The 26851-nt window shown below is 53.0% G+C and overlaps 6 protein-coding genes across 6 annotated transcripts; all 6 read left to right on the forward strand.

The window, feature by feature from the left end:
* Positions 1 to 229: 229 nt before the first annotated feature.
* LOC311163817 (uncharacterized protein) lies at positions 230 to 1303 on the forward strand (the record flags this gene model as incomplete). The annotated part of the gene is made up of 1 exon (XM_084222945.1): positions 230 to 1303. One exon carries the CDS (start codon positions 230 to 232, stop codon positions 1301 to 1303), a length of 1074 nt encoding a protein of 357 aa, XP_084079071.1.
* An 8616-nt stretch (positions 1304 to 9919) lies between these two features.
* On the forward strand, positions 9920 to 10195 carry LOC311163818 (uncharacterized protein; the record flags this gene model as incomplete). Its single annotated transcript, XM_084222946.1, has 1 exon — positions 9920 to 10195. One exon carries the CDS (start codon positions 9920 to 9922, stop codon positions 10193 to 10195), a length of 276 nt encoding a protein of 91 aa, XP_084079072.1.
* Positions 10196 to 15141: 4946 nt separating this feature from the next.
* LOC311163978 (uncharacterized protein) lies at positions 15142 to 15432 on the forward strand (the record flags this gene model as incomplete). Its single annotated transcript, XM_084223199.1, has 1 exon — positions 15142 to 15432. One exon carries the CDS (start codon positions 15142 to 15144, stop codon positions 15430 to 15432), a length of 291 nt encoding a protein of 96 aa, XP_084079325.1.
* A 2657-nt stretch (positions 15433 to 18089) lies between these two features.
* Positions 18090 to 18464, forward strand: LOC311164030 (uncharacterized protein; the record flags this gene model as incomplete). Its single annotated transcript, XM_084223284.1, has 1 exon — positions 18090 to 18464. The coding sequence occupies one exon, from the start codon at positions 18090 to 18092 to the stop codon at positions 18462 to 18464; it is 375 nt and encodes a 124-aa protein (XP_084079410.1).
* Positions 18465 to 20235: 1771 nt separating this feature from the next.
* LOC311164105 (uncharacterized protein) lies at positions 20236 to 21077 on the forward strand (the record flags this gene model as incomplete). The annotated part of the gene is made up of 2 exons (XM_084223418.1): positions 20236 to 20314; positions 20769 to 21077. Exon 2 carries the CDS (start codon positions 20790 to 20792, stop codon positions 21075 to 21077), a length of 288 nt encoding a protein of 95 aa, XP_084079544.1. The 5' UTR covers positions 20236 to 20314; positions 20769 to 20789.
* Positions 21078 to 25597: 4520 nt separating this feature from the next.
* LOC311163990 (uncharacterized protein) lies at positions 25598 to 26851 on the forward strand (the record flags this gene model as incomplete). Its single annotated transcript, XM_084223213.1, has 1 exon — positions 25598 to 26851. The coding sequence occupies one exon, from the start codon at positions 25598 to 25600 to the stop codon at positions 26849 to 26851; it is 1254 nt and encodes a 417-aa protein (XP_084079339.1).

The following is a 26851-nucleotide window of genomic DNA, read 5'->3' on the forward strand; positions in this document are numbered from 1 at the left end:
CGGGAAGTGTTCCCAACCTTCCTGCACGCAGAGGGCTCCTGGAATTGTTGTGACCTGCAGAGATATCCCTGGGATGCCAGGGCAGCTCTCAGGGAGGGAGTTTCAAGTAGGGCTGCAGAAGATGGGACAAGTCCTGGGAACTCTTCCTTCCCGAGCTGAGAAGGCTCAGCTGCGTCTCCCAGGTTCTCCTTTCTGACAGCTCCGTTCCTTGCAGGGTCACTGCTCCAAGATGTGCTCCAGACAAAGCTCCGGAGGCTGCCATGGGATGTCCTCCCAGTCCAGCGGGTGCCACAGCCAAGGCTCCGGTTGCCACGGGGGCGGCTCCTCCAGTTACCAATCCCAAGGCTCCTCCTGCTGCGGGGGCGGAGGGGGCAAAGTCATCATCAGCTCTGGTGGTGGAGGAGGGGGATCCTGCTGCAGTGGGGGCTCCTCTGGGTATGGGATGGGAGGGGGATATGGGGGTGGCTCTTCAGGATCAAAGAGCATCATTGGAGGGGGAAGCAGTGGAGGATACTCGGGTTGTGGCATGGGAGGAGGGTACGGCGGTGGATCTTCAGGATCAAAGAGCATCATTGTAGGCGGAGGTAGTGGAGGTTCCTCTGGATGCTGCAGTGGAGGATCCAGCTATGGGATGGGTGGAGGATATGGTGGTGGATCTTCAGGATCAAAGAGCATCATTGGAGGTGGAGGTAGTGGAGGTTCCTCTGGATGCTGCAGTGGGGGCAGCTATGGGATGGGAGGAGGGTACGGTGGTGGATCTTCAGGATCAAAGACCATCATTGGAGGTGGAGGTTCCTCTGGATATTGTGGTGGAGGATCTTCAGGCTATGGGATGGGAGGAGGGTATGGTGGTGGATCTTCAGGATCAAAGAGCATCATTGTAGGTGGAGGTTCCTCTGGATACTGTGGTGGAGGATCCAGCTATGGGATGGGTGGAGGATACGGTGGTGGATCTTCAGGATCAAAGACCATCATTGGAGGGGGAAGCAGTGGAGGCTCCTCTGGATACTGTGGTGGAGGATACTCAGGTTATGGCATGGGAGGAGGGTACGGTGGTGGCTCTTCAGGAGGGAAGACCATCATTGGAGGTGGAGGTGGTGGTGGATCCTCTGGATGCTGCGGTGGAGGATCCTGCTATGGGATGGGAGGAGGATACAGCGGCAGCTCCTCAGGCCAGACCATCATCATCAGCTCTGGAGGTGGCAGCGGAGGCTCCTCCCAGCAGAAATGTCCTGTTGTCATCCCCAGCGTGGTGTCCCACCAGACCAAGCAGAGCTCCCACTGGCCCTGCCAGTACAAGTAACAGCCCTGAGCAGCTCCAATTCTGAGTCTCTGCCCTGGCTCCTCCTTGCCTTCAGCCCTGGCTCTGCTGCTGGTCCTTCCCAGTGTGTTCTCTCCCGTCCCCTGGACGCTGCACCCTCGTGGGAGATCTCCAGGATTGCCCTGCTGTGCCCTGCTCCTGGTGTCGGGGTGCCTTTGATAATGTCCTGCCACTTTTTACACCCAATAAATGTTACAATTGCTCAAACCTGCCTCTTTTTTTGGGAGTTCATTTCGTTCTTGCACCACCAACCTGCACTTCATGGTCTTGGGATGTGGAAATGTCTCTGATGAGATGTTTCACTCCCAAGCCATCCAGTTCATTGTCCCAGAGGTTTTGCACCTTCATTTCCACCTGGGCTCTGTGAGGGAGGAACAGAAGACCCCAAAATTCGAAGGAACCATAGCACCAACACCCTTTGCTGCCTGGGCATGGTGCAGGCCCTCTGAGGTGCCAGCACACAATGACCACCTCTGTGGACCTGATGGGAGATGTGACCAGGGCCACCAGGCTCAGTGAGGAAGAGCAGGGATTGGGGATGACCCAACAGCAGCTGGTGATGCCCCAGGTGGGCAATGAAACATCCACGACCACATGCACAGCCTTGACATCCTCCCCTTTCCTGCAGAAGGCTGAGGGAACACCCTCAGGCCGGACAGGGTGGACACCAGGAGGGATTTCCTCATGGAAATGTTGTCAGGCCTTGGATGGGGCTGCCCAGGGAAGTTTGGAGTCCCCATCCCTGGAGATGTCCAAGGAAGGACTGGACGGGGCACTCAGAGCTCTGGGCTGGCTGACAAAGCAGGGACAGGCTGGACTCGATGGTCTGGGAGGGCTTTTCCAACCTCTGGGATTCTGGAATTCCATTATCTGTACCCAGAGGGAATCTTCACCTGCGAACCAGCCAACCCAGCCCCGGGCCAGGCAGGCGGGAATAAAACCAGCATTAAATCCCTCCAAAATCTTCCTCCCAGCCTCAAACCTGCTCCAAATCTTCCTCCCGGCCTCAAATCCCCCCCTCCCCACGTTTTGCACCCTGTCCTGGCAGCCCCCCTGCCCCACACACAGATTTCTGCCCGGGGATGGGGCTTTGGCCAAAACTGGGACTTTTTGTCACCACAGCAGAACTTTCCGGAGCCGGTCCAGCCTCCAGGAGCTGCTCTGAAGCCCTGGCGCTTGTTCCAAACCGGAGGAAGGAGATTAAAAAGAAGGAAGGGAGGGATGTGGAGGCATAATCCCTCATTAAAGCGTAATCCAGCCAGGCTGGGTTTGGGTACAGGACATTATTCACACCTCCGCAAACTCTGCCTTTTTTAAGCTCTTCTTTGAGCACCTCCAGCGCCCTTGCAAAATTCCCACTTCACTTTGAACGGTATTCTGGCTCGTATGCAAATATTTTCCTGGGAAAAAGTTCCCCCTGGAGCCAGCCGGGAGGGATCAGATTGTCACCCCTGAGCTTTGGGAGCTGTTCCTCCCCCTTGTCCTACGGTCCCCGCTGCGCATTCTCCTACACCCACTCCCCCACCCACCTCTCCCGGGGCTGGGGGCCGGAGGATTCCTGCGTAGCCCAGGGCAGGAACGGGCTCATTAGGCAGGAGTAACAATTACAGCAGCGAAATGAGCGGTGTGAAGGGAGATATGGATCGGGTGTCAAAGCAAACACTGAAATCGCAATTTGGTAAATAAATCCTTCTCATTCCCGAGGGTGTCTCACTTCCCATACATGTTAAACGCCGTATAAATGTTCCCGAGGCTGTTTAAGCTCCTCATTCAGTCGACATTTACCTTCTAAATGTGTTTCCGATGGCTGAAGAGGGTAAGTCTCTTTTTTTCTGGGATTTTATCCTTTCCTAGTCATGGGATGCGGCTCATTTGATACCTTGGCTCCTGCTGGCAGCAGGACCCCTCTGCCTGAGCCAAATCCTCGGGATTTGGGTGGGCTCCAGCTCCATTCTGGCTCCAATCCCTGCGGAGAAAGGTGATATCAAGGCACCAGAGTGGGATGCAGAGGGATGAGCGGGGTAAAAACCAGGATGGGTCTGTGGTGGGGCCGGCACATGGGGACCGCACACCCTCTGTGGGTTTGAATGTGCAGGGCACATTTTTATATCATTAATAACAGCTCTGAGCTGGACCTCAGAATGGCCACGAGCCTCTGTGGCTGGGCCAATCACCTTCTATAAAAGAATTTTGGGGCTGCAGTAACAGAGCCAGGGTGGAAACTTTGATCCATCGCTCTGGCAACAACTGAGGAACAGAAATTAGGATGATCCTCGGTGATTTTGCAGCTCTGTGGACATAAAAATGAGTGGGGGAAAGCCATGGCAGTTCTTAGAGGGGAAAAGAATACATTTCAGATTTTATATTTCAGCTTTTGGATTCAGAACATATTTCAGCTTTGGGATTCTCTGGAATTAGAGGTAGAAAGAGGAAAGCTATCCCAGGAAGAGCCCAGATATCCCTGGATTTGAAGGATAGGGGCTTGGAGCAACCTGCTCTAGCAGAAGGTGTAAATGCCCATGGCAGGCGGTGGCACTGGATGAGCTTTAAGGTCTTTTAAACCCAAACCACCCCACAATTCCATGATTCTCTACCAGCTCAGTTTCAAAGCCTGGAGCTGCCACATTGCCTGGCACCTCCCCACCTGCCTTGGCACCAAAACAAAGTAAAACGGTGCAAGTTCAGGGGTGTTTCCCTTTCCTCTTCCAGCTTCACCACTGGGGATGTTTTCCTCTTCCAGTTTTAGCACTGGGGGTGTTTTCCTTTCCTCTTCCAGATTTATCACTGGGGATGTTTTCCTCTTCCAGCTTTACCTTTGGGGGTGTTTTCCTCTTCCAGCTTTACCTCTGGGGCTGTTTCCCTTCCCTCTTCCAGTTTTGCCACTGGGGGTGTTTTCCTCTTCCAGCTTTACCTCTGGGGGTGTTTTCCTCTTCCAGCTTCACCACTGGGGATGTTTTCCTTTCCTCTTCCAGCTCTACCACTGTCTGCGGCGCAAATGCTCCCGGCGGAACCGCGGCTACAGCCGGGACATCTCCCTGAGCCACAGCGGCTTCTGCTCGGGCGCCTTCACCAACCGCCACGGCCGCGCCTCCTTCTCGTGCGGCAGGGACAGTTCCGTCACCTACAGCCGGAGACCCTCGTCCTGCCCGCCCCCGCTGGCGCCAGCCCCCTACAGCATCTCAGGGAGGTTCTCGTGTGACGCCGAGGGCTCCCTCGTGGTCAGCAGTGGGGACGGTGGGGTCACGTCTGGCTGGGAGCCCACGCTGGGGACGGTCCCGGTTTACGGCTCCGGAGTGGGGTTGGGGTACGGCGGCGAGGATGTGGGGTCGGTTGGAGGTGGAGGATCCGTCTACCACGGAGTGAATTCGGGAGTGACAGAGGGAGCAGGGGCTGGGTATGGATACTCTGCACCCCTGAGTGGCCCCCTAAGCACGGGGGAGGTCTCTGAGGGCTCGGGGTACTATGGAGGAGGGTATGGATATGGGACGTATGGAACTGGGATGCTCCCTGGGCCGGAGCTCGGCCCTGCGGGCGGGGGATGCGCCCAGGTGGTGCAGCAGAAATGCCCCGTGGTCGTCCCCACCATCAAGAGCCAGCAGTGCAAGCAGAGCACCCACTGGCCCCCCATCCAGAAGAAGTGAGGGGCCCGGCAGCCTCTCCCCACGTCCCAAAAGTGCCCCTGGATGTGCCACAGTGGAGTTTTCCCACCCCTGATGGTGTTGTCACTTCACAGAGCTCCGCAGTCCTCTCACTGGCAGCAGTCACCCAGGAGCTGCTGGAAAAAGGGGTTTGTGCTGTGGTGATGGGAAAAGGTTCTTTTCTCCATCTCCTCTGGATCAAGGGTTGGAAAATAAAACTTCACAGTCTGTGGGTAATTTCAATGTTGGGAGGATTTCTTTCATTTCTGGCTCCTTCACTCGAAATGCAAATGTGTCCTCGAAGAATCTCCACAACACAAAGGATCTTTTTCATGTGTACTTTGCACCCAATTTAAATGTACATTTTATGTTAATACAATTAAAATACATCACTTCCAACAGCCAGAGAAGTTCAGGTGGTGCCAGACTCTTCCCAGTGGTGCCCAACGACAGGACAAGGATAAACCAAACCCCATTTCCACCTCAGCATGAGGGAGAATTTATTTTCGTGGAAGTGGCAGAGCCCTGAAACAGCTGCCCAGGGAAGGAATGGGGTCTCCCAACCCCACCTGGACGTGTCCCTGTGCCCCTTCAGGAGATCTCCCTCCCAACTCCAGAACTTTGGAATTCTGCTCTTAACCTGCCTCTTTCTGGAGCTGCTCTTCCCACCCCGTGGAGCCCCCACGAGCCTCGTGAAGGAGATCTGCCAATCCCCCGGGGGATTTCCGCCTGATTATTATTTACAGCCTGACCTGGCAGTGAAAGGTTGTTTACCTGGCTCCTGCCCTGGCATGGCGAAACCCTGAGCACGTAGAACCTCGTGCATGAGGCAACTCCAAGGAGCTCCTTGGCTTCCTCCCCAGAACCTGCTCATGGCATTTTTTCGATAGGATCAGGCCCTAAATTAGGCACGGGGAGAGGACAGTTCCAGGGCTGGTTGGGATGTGGGGTTTGCCCAACGTTTAATCTTCTCTGGGGTTGTTTGACTCATCCAAATACTTGTTAGGAAGGGGGGGAAAAAAAACCACCTGCAGATCTGGGTCTGTTTAAAAGTGAGACATAAAATCATATTATTTGTTTCTCACCATTCTGCTTTCGCCCACCTGAGGGGATTTTGACATTTTCAACTCAATAAAAACATCCAGAAAACTTTGCCATGAAACACCAAAGACCCAAATCCTCCAAGCTCTACACCCGTGTTTGAGGCCACGGGATCCTTCACACATAAAGTGTCGTAAGATCATCATGTGGGGACAATTACACAAGATATTGTCACCAGCCCTATTAAATTCCATTCTAAAATTAGGCAGCGTTATCATTTATTTGCTTTTATTTCTGTTTCTAAAATCCACCACTTCATTATTGATATTTCTGTGGGTTTTCTTCCTTCATTAGGGCAGCAAAACAACTCTGAAAGCTCAAATAAATTCCCAGAGAATCCTGCAAAACCAAGCTCGGACCCTTCAAATATTTGTGCTTATCCAAGTGATTGAAAACCCCCTCAAAATTTCAGTCCCTCCAAAAAGAGAGAAATCAGAAAACCTTGAAAATCCCATTTCTTACTCCCTGGTTCTGGACTCTCCTATCAAAGGGCACTCCCCAGGTTTGGATGGTTCAATATTTAATAAACCCAGGGCTCACAGGTTTGCACCCAAGGCTGGACACGAGGAGCCGGAGCTGATCCGCCCTCCCCAGAGCTCAGCTCCATCCTGAGGCTGGGAGGAGTCCCAGGCTGGGTTTTTATCCTTTTGCAGAGCGAGGTTTCCTCCCCTCTCCTTGCGCAACAGGGCAGGGACGAGTCACCCTGCGAGGAGCTGTGATAACACAGGAGTCATCCCAAAGCCTGATAACGCCTCATTCCCGACTCACCCCCAGCTCTGATAAGCCAGGACTCATCCCCAGCCTGTCTGTGCTTGTCCAACCAAGGCCCCTCTCCCCCAGCTGTTGGTAAACAGGCTGAGCAGTAAACACAGCTCTGGCTTCTGGATGAAAGTCTCCAACTGGCGCCTCTGGATAGAAACTCCAGGAGTTGTTTCAGTGATAGCAAACAGGAGCCACCCCTCGGCCTCAGGGCATCTCTGCCCAGCCAAACCTCGTGGCTCCATGAGGGATTTCAGGTGGGAAGTGAGTGAGGGCACATCAGGAGTCCTGCTGGAATTCCAGGGTCGGGAAATGAGAAGCCAGGGGTGTTGCGAAGCCGTGGTTGCATCCACGATTGCACCACCCCACTGCTCTGCACCCAGGTGCTCCCATCCTGCCCCAGGGGAGAGCTGGTGGAGCTCAGGATGCGTGGGGAGCTCGGATGTGTGGTCTCTGACCCAGCATTTTACTCACAGCTTACTCACGGGGTGCAAGGTTTGCACAAGCGGCTTCCGCCGGCGCCGGTTCCCCATCGCTGCACCAGAGCCTGGCAAATAAAACGGAGTAAAATGTGAGAAAAAATGGAAATTTTCAGAGGAATTCTGTGTGGGGCGTCTCGGGGCTGGGCAGGAAAAGCATCAGCAATGAAAATCAGTGGTGACTGTGTCAGTGATGGTGGAAAGGCCGTAAAATCAGGTGGGATAAAAACACCAGGAGCAGGTCTCCAAGTAGGTGGGGAACCGCAGAACCATGGAACCATGGAAGCTCTGATGTCACAATCACAGAACCCTCCAACAGCAGGGGAGCAGGGTCACCTGGAGCAGGTGACACAGGGACACATCCAGTGCCCCAGACCCTCCAGCCACTCGGGGGCTCCTCCAAGGTAAGTTCTCCCTCACGTTGAGGAAACCTCGTTACGTTTTTGGGGAATTCACAGGTGGAAGCCAACGCTTCCAGCAGCGGCCTGTGCCACCAGCTGGGTTGGCCAGGGTCACCTCCCAGCCAGAGCCTCCCACAGTGGCCATCCCACAGCCTTCACCACCCTGGTTTTGTTCCTTTGGGAAATGACCCTGCCAGAGAGGGGACCCTCGGCTCAGTTCTGGTACCCGCCTCATGGGGTGAAAACAACTTTAAAGGTGTTTTCCAAGCACATCCAACCAGGACTTTCTAAGAATTCACCATTTTTCATGGGGACAACACGAGAATGGTGGGTTTGCTCCACAAGAGCCCCAAGATTTTTCTCCTGCCAACACCAGTCGGGGAGGGGTGGGGGCACCGGGACCTCTCCTTCCTGCCAGACTCCAGGTGAGAGGTTTTGGGAGGACAGGAACCCCAAAACTCACCACCTTTGCCACCCGTTTTGCAACCTCAAAGTCATCGTGCCGTGAGGGTGAGCCAGCCCGGCCGCCCACACGGTTTTCACTCCGAGCCCGCCAGGGGCAGGGCGCAATTAAAGCTGTGTAAGACGAGGAAGACAATCCAGAGCCTGACAAGTCAATCAAAGAAATGGGGTGGAAGGAGCTTTTGAAGGTGGTGGGTAATTAGGGGTGGGGCTGTTTTGTAAATACCTTGGTCATTTTTCCCCCCAGGGCGTTATTGCATTTTCAGGAAGGGACTTGAGAACCGTATAAAAGCCCTTGGAGGGGAGAGCAGCAGCATTCACTCAGCTCCACTCCTCCTTCAGAGCCTTCACAGCCCAGGTGAGTGCCTGATAACCTTTAATGCCGAGGAGAATTCCCTGCACTGAGCTGAGCTTTGCTCTGGGGGCATTTCCTGGGGTTACTGAGAGCCAGATCCTTGCCTCTGTGGCTGGGGCTGTTTTGTGCTCCCCAAAATTAGGACTGCTTATGCTGAGAAGCAAAATCTATTACCTGTAGTTATGTTTGGATTCCTCTGGTGCTTTCCAGCATCCAAAGGACAAACTGGAAATGAATAAAAGCAAAGAATGGGATCTGGGGATGAATGGGAGACAGCAGGCTGATCTTTCATAAGAAACCTCGGGGTTAAGCTGGGAATTTTAATTGCTTTTATAAGCCTGACTCCTTTAATAAGCTCCTTTGGAAAACATTCAGGAGATGAAAGTATTAAAACTTCTTCCTTGAAGTATTGAAATTTCTTCCTTGAAGAAATTTAGGAAAGGACAGAGAAGGTGGATTTAAGCTGTGAGAGGAAGGAGCAACAGGATCCTCTTCCAACTCAGCATCCCGGATGCTTTTTGCCTCCCTGAAATCCCAGCAATCCTCAGCAGGGGGTTGGGATGTGCACAGAGGATTTTCCTCATGCTCAGGAAATTGGGCCTGGAGGGAGGAAGGCAGAGGAATTTGTCTTTATTTTGGGCACCTGCCTCTGGAAGTGGATTTTTCCAGGGCTTTGCCACCAGTCCTGGCTGTGCCAGGGCCCCTCAAGGCCACGAGATTTTGGGATTCTTGCCAAAATGCCTCTTGCTGGTGTGGGATATCCCAGCATCAGACAGAGCATCTGCTCCTCCAGGGGCATCCCAGGATGCAGCCAAGGAAGAGCAGGGAAATGGTTGAAAAAATAGCAGGGAAATGGCTCAAAAAAATAGCAGGGAAATGGCTTAAGGAGAATAGGGAAAAGGCTCAAAAAATAGCAGGGAAATGGCTCGAAAAATAGCAGGGAAATGGTTGAAAAAATAGCAGGGAAATGGCTCAAGGAGAACAGGGAAATGGCCCAAAAATAGCAGGGAAAAGGCTCAAAAATAGCAGGGAAGTGGCTCAAGGGAGAGCAGGGAAATGGTTGAAAAAATAGCAGGGAAATGGCTCAAGGGAAAACAGGGAAATGGTTCCAAAAATAGCAGAGAAGTGTTTAAAAAATGACAGGGAAATGGCTCGAGGAAGATCAGGAAAATGGGCCCCAGCAGAGCCAGAGGCCAGGGCTGCTGTGGGGGCTCCTGGGGGTGCTCAGATGGTCCAGGCTGACCCAGCACCAAGAAATGAAGCCCCAAACTGGAGGAACTGGGCGGGCAGAAAGGCAAATCCTGCTGGGGAACCTGGGAGCGATGTGAACCGTGCCCTGCCTACCCCTAACACCAACCTCCTCTCCTTCCCAGCTCTCCAACCTCATCTCAACCAACCCAAAGATGTGCTCCCGTGAGAACAGAGGATGCCACGGCTCCGGGAGCTCCTCCTGCCACGGCGGCAGCTCCTGCCACGAGAGCGGCCGCTCCTGCCACGGCTCGGAGGGGCTGGTGTGCCACGAGGTGACCGCCGTGCCGGACGTCACCCCCACGGTGGTGCTGACCCCGCAGTGCCAGGCGGGCACGGGCCAGGTGCCCCTGGCCCAGGTTCCGTGCCAGCAGCAGCAGCAGCAGATCAAGCAGCCGGTGCAGTGGCCGCCGCAGCAGCAGCAGAAGTGAAGAGCTCGGAGCTGCTCCCTGTCCCCCTGTCCCTGAGCTGCTCGCTGTCCCCCTGTCCCCTTCCCCTCCTCCTGAGAACCCCCAGTGGCATTAGCGCGGTGGAATGGGGATTTGTTCTTCGTTCCCCGCTCCCGTCTCCGGTAGCAAAGGTGTGATGCTGAATTAAAGCCTAAAGCTCATCAAACCTGCTGGCGTCCTGGTGTTTTTCCCACTGGTTTTCCTTATCTTTGGCATCGTTCCCCAGCCTGTCTGGGCTGAGGGGAGCTGCTCTCTCCACAGCTCCCTCCCCTTCCCGTGGCGTTCCGGCGGCTGGGGTGGCTCAGCCCGGCAGTCCCCACGCCTTGGGCACCTGCCAGGCTGATTTCAAAAGCTGTCTGGGGCTGAAGGTGCAGAGCAGCCTCTCTGCAAGCCCAGCCCTTGGCTCGGAGCCTCAGACCCCCACGGGCACCTTGTGAAGGGTTTGCAGTCTGTTGGTGGCTGGTGAGCGCAGAGCAGGCTCTGTCCTGGAATTCTGGAAATCCCTGATCCCCACAAAGAGGAGGACACGAGCGGAGGAAGGACCACGTCGTGCCCAGTGTCGCTTCTGACCCTTCTAAATGGAGAATTTGGGGTTAGATTGCTGTTTTCTGTGAGGGAACTCTCCCTGCTTTGAAAAATCTGTGTTCCCTGCAGGAAATCCCAGAGGAACTGAGGTTGGAAAAGTTCTCCAAGACCTTTGAGTCCAACCTGTGCCTGATCCCCATCTTCTCACCCAGCCCAGGGCACCGAGTGCCACCTCCAGGCTTTCCCTGGACACCTCCAGGGATGGGCACTCCAAACCTCCCTAGGCCTGACCACCCTTTCCATGGGGAAATTCCTCCTGATGTCCCCCCTGAGCTTCCTTTCCTCCCAGCTGAGCCCTCCAGGAGTTCTCCAGATCATTTTCCTGCTGCCCCAGCCCCTTCCCCAGCTCTGTTCCCTTCTCTGGACACACTCCAGCCCCTCAATGCCCCTCTTGAGCGAGAAAAAAACATTCCCATTTCCTCCTGAGGTTTTAACTGACTTAAACCATTAAAGTTCTGAGCCCCCCCCTTGTAGATGTGAAAGGGAAAAAAGGAATTTTAGATCTGCAGCTGGGTTTTTCACCGCCCCAGAGCCCACCAGGATGATTTCCGTGGGGTTTGGGGCTCTGTGGGATGAGAGCAGCACTGTGTGTAATGCAGGAGACATTTAATTAGCCAAGGGTTCATGCTGAACCTTTGAAAGGAACGAGAAGGGTGCTATTAGCGCTGCTTTTATTACTGCTCTTAATTAAAATAACGAGGAGCCTCAATGCCAGGTGTGAGGTCGGTGATTGCAGGAGCAGGGAATGAACGTTGGGGTTGGGGACGGGCTCCAGCCTGGCTTGGGGACATCGAGGGGTGCCAACCCCTGTCCCCCCTCACCCAGCTGTGCCAACCCAGCCAGACGAGCGGCTCCAGGCTGGGTTTGGGTCTGGCTTTGTGGGGAGGGCAGATAAAATCTCCAGGGTGAATCCTTTCCAAGCAATCCAAGGTTTCACCTACGCTCCCGGCTGAGCCGGAGCCATCCAGGCTGTGCCGCTCCATGGAAGGAAAGACTTGGGAAGGGCCCGAGGAGCAGAGAGAGGGAATCTCTCCCTGGAGAGCTGGAGTTGTGTTATCTGCACGCACATCTGCAGAGGGAAGCAGGAAAGGCTGCGGGAATCCAGCAGGAAATTGTCCCCACCTTCTCCTCCCACGGCAGCGAAGGTGCTGAGTGCCTGCAGAGAAATATCCCGGGGATAAAAAAGGCCTCTGCACCTTGCAGTGCTCACAGCAAGCACAGCAGGGTCCAGGCAGAGCCAAGTCAGGTGTGCAAACACAGATAATGTTCTGTAAATGTGCAGACTGTTGGTGAAACCCCCTCAGTCAAGCACAGGGAGTGGCAGCGCTGCTGCTCGGCTCCAGCTGCTCATCCCAAACCTCATGGAGCTCATCCTGAACCTCCTAGAGCTCATCCTAAACCTCATGGAGCTCCAGCTGCTCATCCCACACCTCATGGAGCTCATCCTGAACCTCGTGGAGCTCATCCTAAACCTCGTGGAGCTCATCCCAAACCTCCTAGAGCTCATCCTAAACCTCATGGAGCTCATCCCACACCTCATGGAGCTCCAGCTGCTCATCCACACCTCATGGAGCTCATCCCACACCTCATGGAGCTCCAGCTGCTCATCCACACCTCATGGAGCTCATCCCACACCTCATGGAGCTCCAGCTGCTCATCCCACACCTCATGGAGCTCATCCCACACCTCATGGAGCTCATCCCAGTCCTCACAGAGCTCATCCCAGACCTCATGGAGCTCATCCCACACCTCCTGAAGCTCATCCCACACCTCATGGAGCTCCTCTAACCCCTTATGGAGCTCATCCCACTCCTCATGGACCTGGAAGCTTCCACAGTGAGCCACTCCTGGTAAATGGAGGCTTTCCCCTCTCTTGACCTCAGACATTTCTGTTTCCTGCGCCACTTCCTGATATTTACATCTGGCACCTTTTTTTTTTCGTTTTTCCCTCCTCACCTCTCTCAGGTGACAGCAAATCTCCTCCCACACGTGGCCAAAACTCCCTGAAGTGCTGCCTGACCCAAACCTCTCAGGGAGGTGTCCTGGGGTTGTTCTGTGCACCAGGGGAACACAGCTCAGCTGTGAGTGCTCCAGTCTGAGAGATCCGGGTGAGTCAGCAGAGCATCACCCCAAATCCCTCGTGCCTCACTCCTAATCCCCGCTGCCATCCCAGTGTTGACACATTCCTGCCTTTTATGGGACAAGAAGATGTAATTGATGGGTCAGATGGGCATGACCTGTACCCAGGCATGGGAGACCAAAGTTCACCCGTGATTCACGGGAAAATCCAGGTTCTGAAGTGTCTCCCACATCACGTTGCTGTGTTTGTGTCTCCATGCCTGTCTCACCATCCCTGAAATCATTCCAGAAGGGCTGGAAGCAGGGCAGCAACCAGCAGCACTCTGCCCCCGCTAAAATAAAAAATTCTGGGTAAAATCAGAAGAGAAAATAACCAAAACCACTCTGGGAGGGTTTGGGCCATCCTGGAGGTGTCCAAGGAACTCCTGGACCTGGCACTGAGCGCTCTCAGTGTTTGACCAGATGGGGGTTGGTCAAAGGCTGGGCTCAGTGGTCGTGGAGATCTTTTCCAACATCAGTGACTCCAGAAATCTGGGATTCTGTTCACCCCAAACCGTCCTGTCCTGGCATTTGATACCACTGTGCCCCCAACACCACATTGGGGTGGAAAACCAGACTGAAACAGCACCTGAAGCCTCAGGCTGGGTTTGCTTGGCCAGGTTTTGGTGGATGGGAATCCACAGAGGTGGCAGAACCTGTGGGCCATGGACAGGAACCCAGTCTGGGGCAGGTTTGGTGGCAAAACCTGTGACCCCATGGACAGGAACCCACTTTGGAGCAGGTTTGGTGGCAAAACCTGTGACCCCATGGACAAGAACCCAGTCTGGGGCAGGTTTGGTGGCAGAACTTGTGGGCCATGGACAGGAACCCACTCTTGTTTGGTGGCAAAACCGATGACCCCATGGACAGGAACCCATTCTGGGGCAGGTTTGGTGGCAAAACCTGTGACCCTATGGACAGGAACCCAATCTGGAGCAGGTTTGGTGGCAAAACCTGTGGGCCATGGACAGGAACTCACTCTGGGGCAGGTTTGGTGGCAGAACTTGAGGACTATGGACAGGAACCCACTCTGGTTTTGTGGCAGAACCCGTGGACCATGCACAGGAGCCTGCTCTGGTTTGGTGGCAGAACCTGTGACCCCATGGACAGGAACCCACTCAGGTTTGGTGGCAGCACCTGTGGCTTTGGTGGGCACCTGGAGGAGAAATCCTTGCTGGGCCACACGGGGCAGGCAGGTTGGAATGACCACTGAGGGACGGATTTGGGCTAATGCAAACCTCTCATCGAGATATCCGGCCCCATTGTGCAATTCCCCTGCAGAATTCCTGCCCTAAACCTAATCCTCAGGGATTAACATCAATAATTATTTTTTCACATGGAGGTCGGTGAGGTGGAGCTCCTGGTCCACGTGACCCTGAGGAATTTGGGATTACAAACACCTCTTCTGCCTGATCCGTGTTGTCCACGAGCAGATCCATAGGTCACTTCCCGTGAAAATTCCTTCCAATCTCGTTCACAGGGAGGTGAAGGAATTAACGAGCTATTAATAATTACAATGCTAAAAGCACAGAGCATCAAAGGGAAAATACGGGAAGCTGAACACAGCGGATAGAAATGGGCTGGGATCTGTAATTAGGGATGCCTCATGTCCCAGATAAACCTGTGGAAAAGTATAAAAGGTTTCCCATCCCAGTTTCCTCCACTCACTGCTCTGCTCCAAAACAGCTCCATCCCCACTGCTGGAAGGGTGAGTCCAATTTTTCTCTTCCCTCTTTAGGAAATTGGAAGTTTTTTGGATAGAATTGGAGTGTTGGACACTCCCTCCTCACCTCTGGATCTTGGTCATGCTGGAGACCAAGTTCTTGTTACCCACAAGAGCGAATTATTAAAACAAATGAAAATAAAGGCTTTGAGCAGAGGCTCAAGGCAAACCAAAATAACAGAAAGGGCAGAAAATACAGACAGAGGGTTTTGTGGAAAAGGGGCTTGGAGGTTTCCAAGCAGGAGGAGACAGAGGGTCTGGAGCTGCTCTTGGGAAATTGATGTTTGGACCAATTTTTCTCTGGAAATCAAGTCCCATCCATAAAAGTTTCTGGGTTTAGCGAGGCATTAAAGCATCTCCCAACAACACTGACCCCGCTTTCTCACCCCTGAAGAACTGGAAATCAGGAAGAAAATGGGGAATCCCAGAACAAATATCTATAAGCTCCTGCTGGCTGTGACCATTCCTCTCTCCCCTCCAGCTCTGCCAGAACTCCAGGACCATGTGCTCCCGCGGCTCCTGCCACAGCCACGAGACCTCCTGCCATGAGTCCCGCTCCTCCTGCCACGACTCGGGGGCCTCGTGCCACTACACCATCCAGAGGCAGCCTGTGCAGAAGTTCACCTATGTGACACCCTGCTGCCCCCCGGTGCAGCCCTGCTACCCCCCCATGCAGCGTTATTGCCCCCCTGTGCAGCCCTGCTGCCCCCCAGTGCAGCGTTACTGCCCCCCGGTCTGCCCCCAGGTCACCAAGAACATCTGCAAGCTGCCACCGTCCTACCCCAAGTACTGAGGGCTCCTGCCTTGGGTGGTCTCCATGCCTGAATCATCAGTCCATGGTTCTTTATTCCCATTTTTAATTTGATCCTTGAATTCTTGAATTAGAATTGGGTTCCTGGTTTTGCTCTAATTTGGTTTAATTTGCTCAGCATGCAAGACCCAGCTCAGGTTGCTTTCCGTGAAGCTGGGGATGATTCCTGCTGCTTTTCAGCCATCTGACAGCCTCCCAATCAATAAAATTTGATTTCCAAAAGTAAAAGAAGTTTATGGCGTGTTTATTCTTTGACCTTTTTCCTTCGGAATGATTGTTACCTCTGACTTCTTAGTCACCACTTTTCTCCTCAAGCTCATCACAAAATGTCCCTGAAATTTCAAAATGATAAAAGCCAGCGATTCCAGAGGCATTCCTGGAGCAGGTGAAGGCTCAGGGAGCTCACCTCCATCCTATTTATTCACATATTGGCACACAGAATAGGTATTTATACATTTATATCCAGAAGGAATTGCTCCTGGGAGGGAGGCACAGGTGATTCCATGGATGCCTGGCAGCATCCAAGGCCAGGCTTGGAGCACCCTGGGACAGCGGGAGGTGTCCCTGCCCATGGCAGGGGTGGCACTGGAGACCTTTAAGGTCCCTCCCCATCCAGCCCATTCCAGGATTCTGCAGGAGGGAACTGAGTCCCCTCCTCAGCAGCTCCTCACACTTCTGACTCAGAGTCACAAACATTTTGAGGAGTCTAATAAATGCAAATAAGCACCTCGTGGCTTTTCCTAGCCCTCCTTCTTTCACTGAGCTCCAAATTACTGTTTTCAGTGACAATTGCAGGCACTTAAAATCAGTGTGAAATCTCCCTGGACTTCTGACAACCTCAGACTTTCCTTATCTCCCAGTCCAGCTGAGGCACCGGTTCCAGAACAGGCTTTGTGGCTGCATCAGCTTCTCCAGGAGCTCAGCAGCCAGACTCAGCTGGAGTTAATAACCCTGAGAGTTGAATGAGATGATCTTTAATGTCCCTTCCAACCCAAGTCACTCCACAATTCCCTGATTCCACGGATTCCTCCTGCCTGACGGAGAATTGACTCAAGGGCCTGCCCCAAAAAGCAGTTTAATCCACCCAGATGAAGCGTTTTTACATCACAGCAGCTTCCAGAAGATTTCAGGTTTTCCCTAAGCTCTAGAAGATTTCCCTAAAAGCTTTTGGGTTTCTGAACCACGGCCTGACAAATAAATAAAATGAATCGTAAAATAGTTTGGGTTGGGGAGAGACCCTAAAGATCACCTCATTCCCTGACCCCTGAGTTTTTCCTGTGGCTGTCACCTGGATAAAAGTCACAGGAAAGGGACAATCGCCCATTTAATGTCCTAAAACCCTGGGCTGATGTGAGAGAAATTTCAGACTAGAGAGCAAAATGCGGGAAAGAATAAAAATGACAAACCTGCTTAAATGAAACGGGACCCCAAAATGGCAAAATCCTCACACAAACCCTTCCTGCTGAGGATTTGAAACCCCCTCCATCCAGGAGGAAAATATCGTGGCACAAACAAAAACAAAAAACCAGCTGACGGTTGGCAAAGGGAACGGGAAAAATTGGGATTGGGGACGTCGTTCTGGCGTCACCTCCGGAGCCGAGGCGTTGGGTCCCAGGTAGTCACCAGGACCTCCCTCTAATGAAGTCCCTGGGAGCTGTGGCTCTTAATTACAGTCCCTTGTGTCAGGGGAAAAAAACCTATCAATCAAAATGTGACTCTGCCACGGAGAACCAGGGGCAGCGCGCGGGGAAGGAGTCAACCCTCCGGAGTTGATGCAATGCCGGTTGCCCAATGACAAATCACTTAATAACTCCAGGGATAGGTTCATTTTTGCCACTGGAATATGCAACTGCCTCCAAAATTCCCTTCTAAGCAGATTGGGAAATTCCTTGCTTATTAAAGTGCTGAGGAAAAAGTCATCGTTGGGTTTTTTTTTCCCCCGACTGCGTCAAGTCGGAAATGCTAAAAACGAGACACAGGAGATAAATATGAATATGAGGGTTTGTGTCAGCATTGCCAAGAGGTGTCTAATTCCCAGGACAACCTTTTGGGAGATATAAAAGTCCGGCATCCCCTGTCCATCCTTCACTCATCACCAGCTCCACGAGCTCTTCCTCTTGCTGCAGCCAAGGGTGAGTTGGATTTTGTTGGTTTATCTACTTTTGAGCAGCAGAAGTTCACAGAGTTCTGTGTTTAGACCTTGCCTTTGTCTTAGAAATTCCTTGGTGTTGATGGCTGGGTGTCTGAACAGACACACAGAGTGCTTGTTTTGCTCACGGGTGGGATGGCAGAAAAGCAGGGGCAATTGAAGGAGCAGATCTGGGAGTCTTTGGGAGCCAGCAAGGATTTTGCTCCCAGATTGGCAGGTGATGGAGGCAGAGAGAGCTCAGACAGGCCCGAGCAGTTTTAGGGGGAAATTCTACCTTGAAAAGCCAACAGGAGCATCCGGGAGGGAAATTCCCATCAGAGCCGCACCATCATGGAGTGTCCTCCAAAAGGAAGGGTGACCACATCCTGTACATCCCAAAACAGAGAAACAACATTTCCCATCCCAGTCCCAAAGAAGAGCCAAGGAGGGGGGCACCGTCCCAGCCTGACCACCTCTCTCTTCCCTCCAGCTCTGCCAGAACTCCAGCACCATGTGCTCCCGCGGCTCCTGCCACGACTACGAGTCCTCCTGCCACGGATCCCGCTCCTCCTGCCACGGATCCCGCTCCTCCTGCCTCAGATCCTGGTTCTCCTGCCACAGATCCCGCTCCTCCTGCCACCAGCCGGAGCCCTCCTGCCGCTACGTCGAGAGGCAGCCGGTGCAGAAATGCACCTACGTGACGCCCTGCTGTCCCCCCGTGCAGCGCTACTGTCCCCCTGCTGTCCCCTGCTGTCCCCCCGTGCAGCGCTACTGCCCCCCTGCTGTCCCCTGCTGTCCCCAGGTGTCCTGCTGTCCCCAGGTGCCCTACTGCCCCCAGTACACCAAGAACATCTGGAACCTTCCACCGGCGTGCCCCAAGTACTGAACAGGATCCAGCCCCGGCCGCCGGAGCCGCCGGCTCCTCCCTTGGGCATCCCGACCTCGGCTCGTCTCGTCCATGCTGAAACCCCTGGGTCTCTGCCACGTGGGGATGAAATGCTCCCTAATTAACATTTATTCTTGCTAATTATTTGGGAAATGTCCTTTTCTAATTATTCAGGGTGTAATTGTTTGTTGGGAATCTTTCTCTGTCTTGCTGTTTCAGACTCATCTGGGTGTGGGAAACAATAAATCTGATTCATGAGACCCTCGTTGCCTTTGAATTACTTTATTCTCATTTTCCTTGATTTTTTTTTTTTTTGTAATTTTTTTCAGGGGTTTTCAATTCAAATTTCTTTGTATTTCCCAAGTACCCCAATATTTGGTGGCAAATAATTCCCACGTTTATTTGGGAATGGATGGGAGTCAATAAAGGGGGAGATGGTAAAAGATTGGACTAGATCACCTCGGAGGGTTTTTCCCACCTCAGTGATTCCAGGAAATTAAATGGAAGGGGAATAAGTAGGTCACATTGCTCCTTCTCAATATGTAATGACTTACTCCAAGCTCTATTTCAGACCTTGGATATAAAATTTCAAATATCTGAAAGCCTCTGAAAACAGAAGGCCCAAATTCCTGTGAAACAGCTGTGAGCAAAGGTGATGGGAACTCTTCTGAGTTCCCATTTTCCTGAGCAGGCCCTGAATTTGAAAGGTTCAGAGATGTTTTTTGTCTGTTTTTGGAAGGCTTTTGAGGAGGTTGAAAGATTTTGGAGAGCATCAATGTGGACATGTCACACAAAGTTCCCACTTTGTCACCTGGGTGAGGGACCCTCACCCGAGTCACCAAACATCCCTGAGGAATTCCTGCCATCCTCCCTCACTCCACAAAACTCCCCACGAGGAACTGGCTGCCTTTAGCCTGGGGAACAGCTGTGGGACACCCCCAGTTTGGGAGATCTTCCCTTCCCAGTCAGTGAACTGCTCTAATGGGCAACATTTTCCCAGGCTGAGGAGTTTAATTTTCTTACACTTCAAACCCTGAGTCAAACAGGGCCATAAATCCAGCTTTGGTGCCCAAACTTCCACCAGGAGTGACAAAACCCGATATTTGCTCAAACTTCAGCTCCTCTTCTCTGAATCCTTAGGTGAGGTCAGGTGAAAAAAATTTGAGGGATCACGGAAGGAAAGACAAACCAAGGAGCGGCAAAATTTAATATCCTCAAACCTCATACAGAGCTCAGGGTCAGATGTTTTTCTCTTTAATAACCTGTGATTCACATGGAACAACCCGATGGGATCATCCCAGTCATCTGCCAAGCTGAGGGACACGTGAAGAACCAGGAACATTTCATTTCTTGCCAGCCCAGGGAGCTGAGGAGATCCCGCCGGATTTTCCGGCCTTGTGCCATCCCCAGGAATTGCAGGTAATCCCATTTCCTCTTGGCACTCAGCAGCAGGGGAATTAAAACCCTGAGCTGTCACCTGCACCCAACGGGGGACCAACCCCAGGAGTCAGCGTTTCTGAGACCTTTCTGTGCCTGATGCAATCCCGGGTGTCCCTCGTCGTCCCTAATTAACGCCCATCACATCGGTGTCAGTCTCCAGGAAATGGGAGAGAGCTGCCCTTCCGAAATCCCTGCCGTAGGAATCACCGGCGGGACGTCAAGGAGGGAACACCTAAAATCAGGGGAAGTGCAAACATCCGCGGGATTGAGCGCAGAATTAATTAAGGCGTCATCGTGAGGAGGTGCCTCACACCCCAAATAACCTCGGGAGGGGATAAAAGCTCCCTCGGCCCCGTCCTCCGCAGTCGCTCGCCTTCGCTTCCAGAAACTTCTCGCTGCAGCTGAAGAGGGTAAGACCAGTTTTGCCATTTCTGTTCTTGAAACCTCCACGAGGGGTTTTTATGGGTCTTGTGGGAGTTGGGATTTTGGGAAGCGCCTCCCTCGTGTGTTGAGGGAGGGTGGGGTGGGGAATGGTGGATGGAGGACAAGGATTCCCGGGAATCCCAGGAAAGGTGCAGCCCCCGGAGGAATCCTGGGGTGACACAAACTCTGCTGGAGCTGGGGTGGGTTTCTGGGGGTCCAACTGACTCACAGGGGGCTGATTTCACACCCCAATTCCCAGAGCACTCCCAGCAGACCCAGCGGGATCGAGGCAGTTTTGGGTCTGGATTAGATGGGTGAAAAAAGGAGAGAAACAGTTCACAGGAGACATCAAGAAAAAACATTATTAAAAAGAAAAGAGGGGGGAGCAGAAGAAGAGAATCAGGGCCTCCTCTCACCACATCTATCCCTTGCTCCAAACAGCTTTGCCAGAACTCCAGCACCATGTGCTCCCGTGGGTCCTGCCACGACTACGAGTCCTCCTGCCACGGATCCCGCTCCTCCTGCCACTCGGGGCCCTCGTGCCACTACACCATCCAGAGGCAGCCTGTGCAGAAGTTCACCTATGTGACACCCTGCTGCCCCCCGGTGCAGCCCTGCTACCCCCCCATGCAGCGTTATTGCCCCCCAGTGCAGCGTTACTGCCCCCCAGTGCAGCGTTACTGCCCCCCGGTCTGCCCCCAGGTCACCAAGAACATCTGCAAGCTGCCACCGTCCTACCCCAAGTACTGAGGGCAGGATCCAGCCCTGGGATGCATCAGCTCGCTTTCCCACTTCTCTCCAAGAAAAACCTCCTAAAACTGCTGGACGTGATGCAGTTTTGGGATGAAACCTCGCGGTTTGAGGAGCTCTGAGCTGTTGCTCTTTCCTCTGCCAACGCTGGGAATGGTTCCCTTCTTGCTTTGCTGCTTCGTCCTCCAGCAAGACAATAAAAATGGTGTTTCGAGCCAAATGAGCAGTCCTGGATGTTTTCAGTCACTGCTCCATTAAATGGGCTGGGTGGGTGGGCAAGAGGGGCATTGAGGGGCTGGAGTGTGTCCAGAGAAGGGAACAGAGCTGGGGAAGGGGCTGGGGCAGCAGGAAAACGATCTGGACAACTCCTGGGGGGCTCAGCTGGGAGGAAAGGAAGCTCAGGGGGGACATCAGGAGGAATTTCCCCATGGAAAGGGTGGTCAGGCCTTGGAGAGGGCTGCCCAGGGAGGTTGGGAGTGCCCATCCCTGGAGGTGTCCAAGGAAGGCCTGGAGGTGGCACTCAGTGATCTGGGCTGGGTGAGAAGGTGGGGATCAGGCACAGGTTGGATTTGGTGGTGTGGGACCCCTTTTCTCTGGGATTTCTCTGGGATTCCGCGCTGGTCTGGTGGCATCTCTGTTTTCCTGTGGGTTTGGAATCATGATTTAATCCCTGGAGCTGGAGGAATGCCAAGGAAACATGAAATCCATGGAAAACGCCTGCAGGGCTGGGAGGAGCCCTGGGCTCAGCAGATGTTGGGGGTTCAGGTTTCCACCTGACCTGTGTGCTCATGTTTCTACTTTCAGAGCCGCTGCTATTTTTGGAACCAAAATAAAATCAAATCCTACAGGGTTTGGGACACAGAACAACCTCAATTAACCAGTTTCTGCTGTGTAAAATGAGTGAAGGTTTCCCCAGCGTGATTCATCCCTCACCACCCATCCCTGGCGTGGGAAAGAGCCTGGAATGAACTGAGTGCTGCAATAGCCACTAAATGACCACTTGGTCAATAAGCAATTGGGATTAGTTATTTATAGGTTCTGGAGAAAATGCTCATTAGACAGGAATGGGTTAAAAAGGAAAAGTTGAGGTCGGGACAGGGAGCAATGAATGATTCACCTGCCTGGGGGTTCTTGCCCTTGCTAAGAGCCTGAAAAAAAAACAATTTTCTTACTCATTCCTGCCCCCCCTGCAGGTGGAAATTGAGTTTCTGAGGTTTCACGGCCACAAAAGTGGTTTGGTTTTCAAAGAGAGAATTTCACTTCCCTGTACTGCCCCAGCTTCCAACTTTCTCCTCCATCACCAACCATGGCACGTTTTATTTCCTTTTCCAAATCCAGAGAAGGCCATAAATTGATAAGGAGCTTTTCCCCCATGGATCCAGGCTGGGAATGTTGGGAATGCTGAGCCTGTGGAGACCTCAGAGCCTCTCCCAGGATCTGCAGGGGCTCCCGGGAAGCTGGAGAGGGATTTTCCTCAGGAAGTGCAGGGACAGGACACGGGGAAATTATTTCAGAGTGATGGAGAGGAGTTTTAGGTGGGATAAAATGAAGAAATTGTTCCCTGTGAGGGTGGGGAGGCCTCGAAGGACGACAAACGTTTGGCAAGAGAAATTCTCTTCTCCAGGTGGCCTGAAGGGACATTTCTACTCTGCTAAGGACACGTCAAATAACTTCAGGCTTATTAATTTCTGTTGTTTGCAATTTAGTATAAACAAATTTAAAAATTAAAACAAATTAAAAAATTAAATTCAAATAACGACACCGCGGATTCCACGACCCTGACAAACCGTGAGGAAACCCCCAGGGATGGATTAATGGGGAGGAATTTCCCTCAGGATTGCTTTCCTGGATCTCCAATCCAAACAAACAGAGCTCTGCTCCTCTGGGCATCTTTCAGAGCCTGCACAGTCCTTTCACTCAAAGAAAAATACGATTGCAACATTTTTATGGCCCTGGGTTTAATATTTCCCTCGGTAAAATTGCTGTTGGGTCTATGAATCCACCTTGCAGAGCTTTAAACTCCTCTGGTGCTCACATCCAACTGCAACAATGGGGTTTTTTTGGCTCACCGGGTGAACCCGTGCACCAAACCCGTACAAAGTCAACATAAAACGGCCTCATTTTGGCCAACCCCTCTTCCATCGCCTCCCTGCTCGGGATGTGCCGCATTTCTGACGCTGGAGCTTCTCGGGAGGCTCTGGAATCCCCTGCAGATCACCCGGTGAGAATGTCAATCACTAATTAGGAGATAATGGGCGGCACCTGGCTCAAGGTCATTAACAAATCGGAAATTAAGCTCCGAGGGAACTGGAACGTTGACCTTGGGATGGCCTTGCCTGGAGAAGTGGTGACTTCACGGTCCTGTGGATTCCTCGAAGCAGGAGCAGCTCCTCAAATTGTGACGTGGCTGAAGATCAAGAGCCGAACTGAGGGGAAACAGAGGATTTGTGTCACCAGGAGAGAAATGGAAGGTTCTAGTAGCCAAAAGTGTCCTCAACATCCAGAACTGGATGAGCAAACACAGCCTAAATCTCCCCTCCCTCACCCCAGCAGAAGTGAGGGGTCTCAAGGGATGCCGGGGGTCCTTCTGTGCTCAGCCCCCATTTCCACCCCTGGGGGTGACCTCAGAACCCAAACATTTCCCCTGACGGGAGAGAGATCATTTTTTTTAATAAAGTCGTGGTTTAATTTGAGATCCTCGAGATGCTCAGGACATCACACGGAGCTTTTATGCAAAATAGATATTGACATCCATCATTAATGGCTGATCACAACGTGATCATTAGCATCGGCGCTAATCGCCGCCAGCGGGTGACTGGGAGCTGAGCACGGAGTTTTTCCAGAATTAGCATCCGTGGGTGGCTCTCCCATTACTCCAGGGCATCGTGGAATCTGAAAAGAATCGAACAGGAATTTTGCAGATCAAGTCATGCCGAGCATAAACAGGATGCAAAACTTCCAGAGCCGTTTTGCATTTTGCTTTCATTTCAATACGTCAAAGAGGAATTGGAAAAACGCAGGCTGCGATTTGACCCGAAACCAATTCCGAATTTCCGCGAGGAATTTGCAGTAAAAATGGTTGATATTGGCAAAGCCTTGAGCTCAAGGAGAGTTTGGACAACGACCTCAGGCACAGGGTGGGGTTTTGGGGCTTTGCAGGGCCAGGGGTTGGGCTGGATGGTCCCCGTGGGTCCCTTCCAGCCTGGGATATTCCATGATTCTATTCCCAGGTGTTTTCCCATGCACGGATGGGATGAGGCAGCGAGGGATGGGACATGGAGAACGTTCTGGATTTGCCTTTCTGGTGGCCCCAGAGAAGGACTTTGGGCTCCACCATTTCTGCATTCAGACGCAAAGCACGGGACCAAGGAATTGCACTTCCTGGAATTCTATTTAAAAAATCATATCAAGGAGCAACTGACGTCCAGAAGCTTCTGCACGCCTCTGGAATCCACTGCACCTTAAACTTAATTAGGATTTTTATGTCAATTAATCATCTCCATGCAGCAGCCTTACCGTATGCAAAGCGAGCAGAAACAACGCCTTCGAGCATCCCACAAGAATTAACTCGACATTAAAAAATTGTAAAAAATTCACACAACAAATTGATAATAACCCAAAATTGAAGGGTTGGTCAAAAGCCACGAGGCAAAGACTAAACACATGAAGGCCCATTGGGTGAATAAGTACAGGCTTAGTGCGTAAATCACGGATTGCTGGGGGGTACCTCATGTCCGGCAGGACAACTCCGACCTCAATAAAAAGGTCTGCAGGTGCCTCTGCTCCTCACACACCTTCAGCTCTCAGCAAGAACAAGAACGGTGAGTGCTTCCTACCAGAGATCCTTGGTTCTCTTGGTTCTTTGGCTTTGGGAAGAATTGAGGCTGGGTCGTTGTGTCTGATCTCTGCAGGGCGTTGGGCTGGATGGACCTTCAGAGGTGTCTTCCAACCCAAAATGTTCTTTGGCTTTGTGGTTTCATGGGTTTGTGATTCCATGGGTTTGTGATTCCATGGGTTTTTGATTCCATGGGTTTATGGTTCCATGGATTTATGGTTCCATGGGTTTATGGTTCCATGGAGTTTTGATTCCATGGGGTTTTGATTCCATGGGTTTACGGTTCCATGGGTTTACGGTTCCAGGGCTTTGCAGTTCCATGGTTTTAGCGTTGCAGGGTTCCATGGGCTACAGCTCTCCCTGAAAATCCAGATTTTTCTGAGACTGTTGATCTGTTGCCTCTTGGAAAAGGTGCAGAGAGCACAGTGGAAATTGAGCTGCTTGGGGTGGAAAGTCAGGGAGGATGAGCACAGAGGGGGCAGCTCCCAGGACAGTCCAAATATCTCTGGGACAGAGCAACAGCTGCTTCGACTCCTGCGAGGATCTTGGGTTTCCAACTCAAGACAAAGAAATAGGAAATGGGGTGGGATGAGGGCCTGGGCAGTGTGGAAAGATGGGTTGAATCTCAAAGTCCTTTGTGTTCCAGGTCCTCGCTCCGGCCACCCTTCCCTCTTCTCCCAACACCATGTGCTCCACTGGATGCTGCTCCACGGGATGCTGCTCTGTCGTGAAGAGCAAGACCGTGTGCTGCACCCCCTGCAAGACTGTGTGCTGCAGCCCCTGCAAGACTGTGTGCTGCAGCCCTTGCAAGACTGTGTGCTGCACCCCCTGCAAGACCGTGTGCTGCAGCCCCTGCAAGACCGTGTGCTGCTCCCCGTGCCAGCAATCCTGCTCCTGCGACCCCTGCCAGAAGACCGTGTGCTGTGACCCGTGCCAGTCCTGCTGTGACCCGTGCCAGAAGCCTTGCTGTGACCCATGCCAGTCCTGCTGTGACCCGTGCCAGTCCTGCTGTGACCCATGCCAGAAGCCCTGCTGTGACCCATGCCAGTCCTGCTGCGACCCGTGCCAGAAGCCTTGTTGTGACCCATGCCAGTCCTGCTGTGATCCATGCCAGAAGCCTTGTTGTGACCCATGCCAGTCCTGCTGTGACCCATGCCAGAAGCCCTGCTGTGATCCGTGCCAGACCTGCTGTGATCCATGCCAGAAGCCTTGCTGTGATCCGTGCCAGACCTGTTGTGACCCATGCCAGAAGCCTTGCTGTGACCCATGCCAGTCTTGCTGTGACCCGTGCCAGAAGCCTTGCTGTGATCCATGCCAGAAGCCCTGCTGTGACCCGTGCCAGTCTTGCTGTGATCCATGCCAGAAGCCCTGCTGTGACCCATGCCAGTCCTGCTGTGACCCGTGCCAGAAGCCCTGCTGTGACCCATGCCAGTCCTGCTGTGATCCATGCCAGAAGCCCTGCTGTGATCCGTGCCAGTCCTGCTGTGACCCGTGCCAGAAGCCTTGCTGTGACCCATGCCAGTCCTGCTGTGATCCATGCCAGAAGCCTTGTTGTGACCCATGCCAGTCCTGCTGTGACCCGTGCCAGAAGCCTTGCTGTGACCCATGCCAGTCTTGCTGTGACCCGTGCCAGAAGCCCTGCTGTGACCCATGCCAGTCTTGCTGTGACCCGTGCCAGTCCTGCTGTGACCCGTGCCAGAAGCCCTGCTGTGACCCGTGCCAGTCTTGCTGTGACCCGTGCCAGTCCGTGTGCTGCACCAAGGTGTGCCAGAAGTCCGTGTGCTGTGTCCCACGGCCCTGCTGCTCTCCCTGCTGCTCTCCCTGCTGCACCTGTGTGGTGAAGAAGCCCGTGGTGGTTTGCTGCACCCCCGTGAGGAAGTACTGCACCCCCTGCATCCCCATCCAGCAGTGCTGTGCCAGCCTCAGGAAGACCTGCTGA

The sequence above is a fragment of the Fringilla coelebs genome (genome assembly GCF_963513975.1).
Source record: "Fringilla coelebs genome assembly, chromosome: 29".
In the NCBI taxonomy this organism is placed as follows: domain Eukaryota; kingdom Metazoa; phylum Chordata; class Aves; order Passeriformes; family Fringillidae; genus Fringilla; species Fringilla coelebs.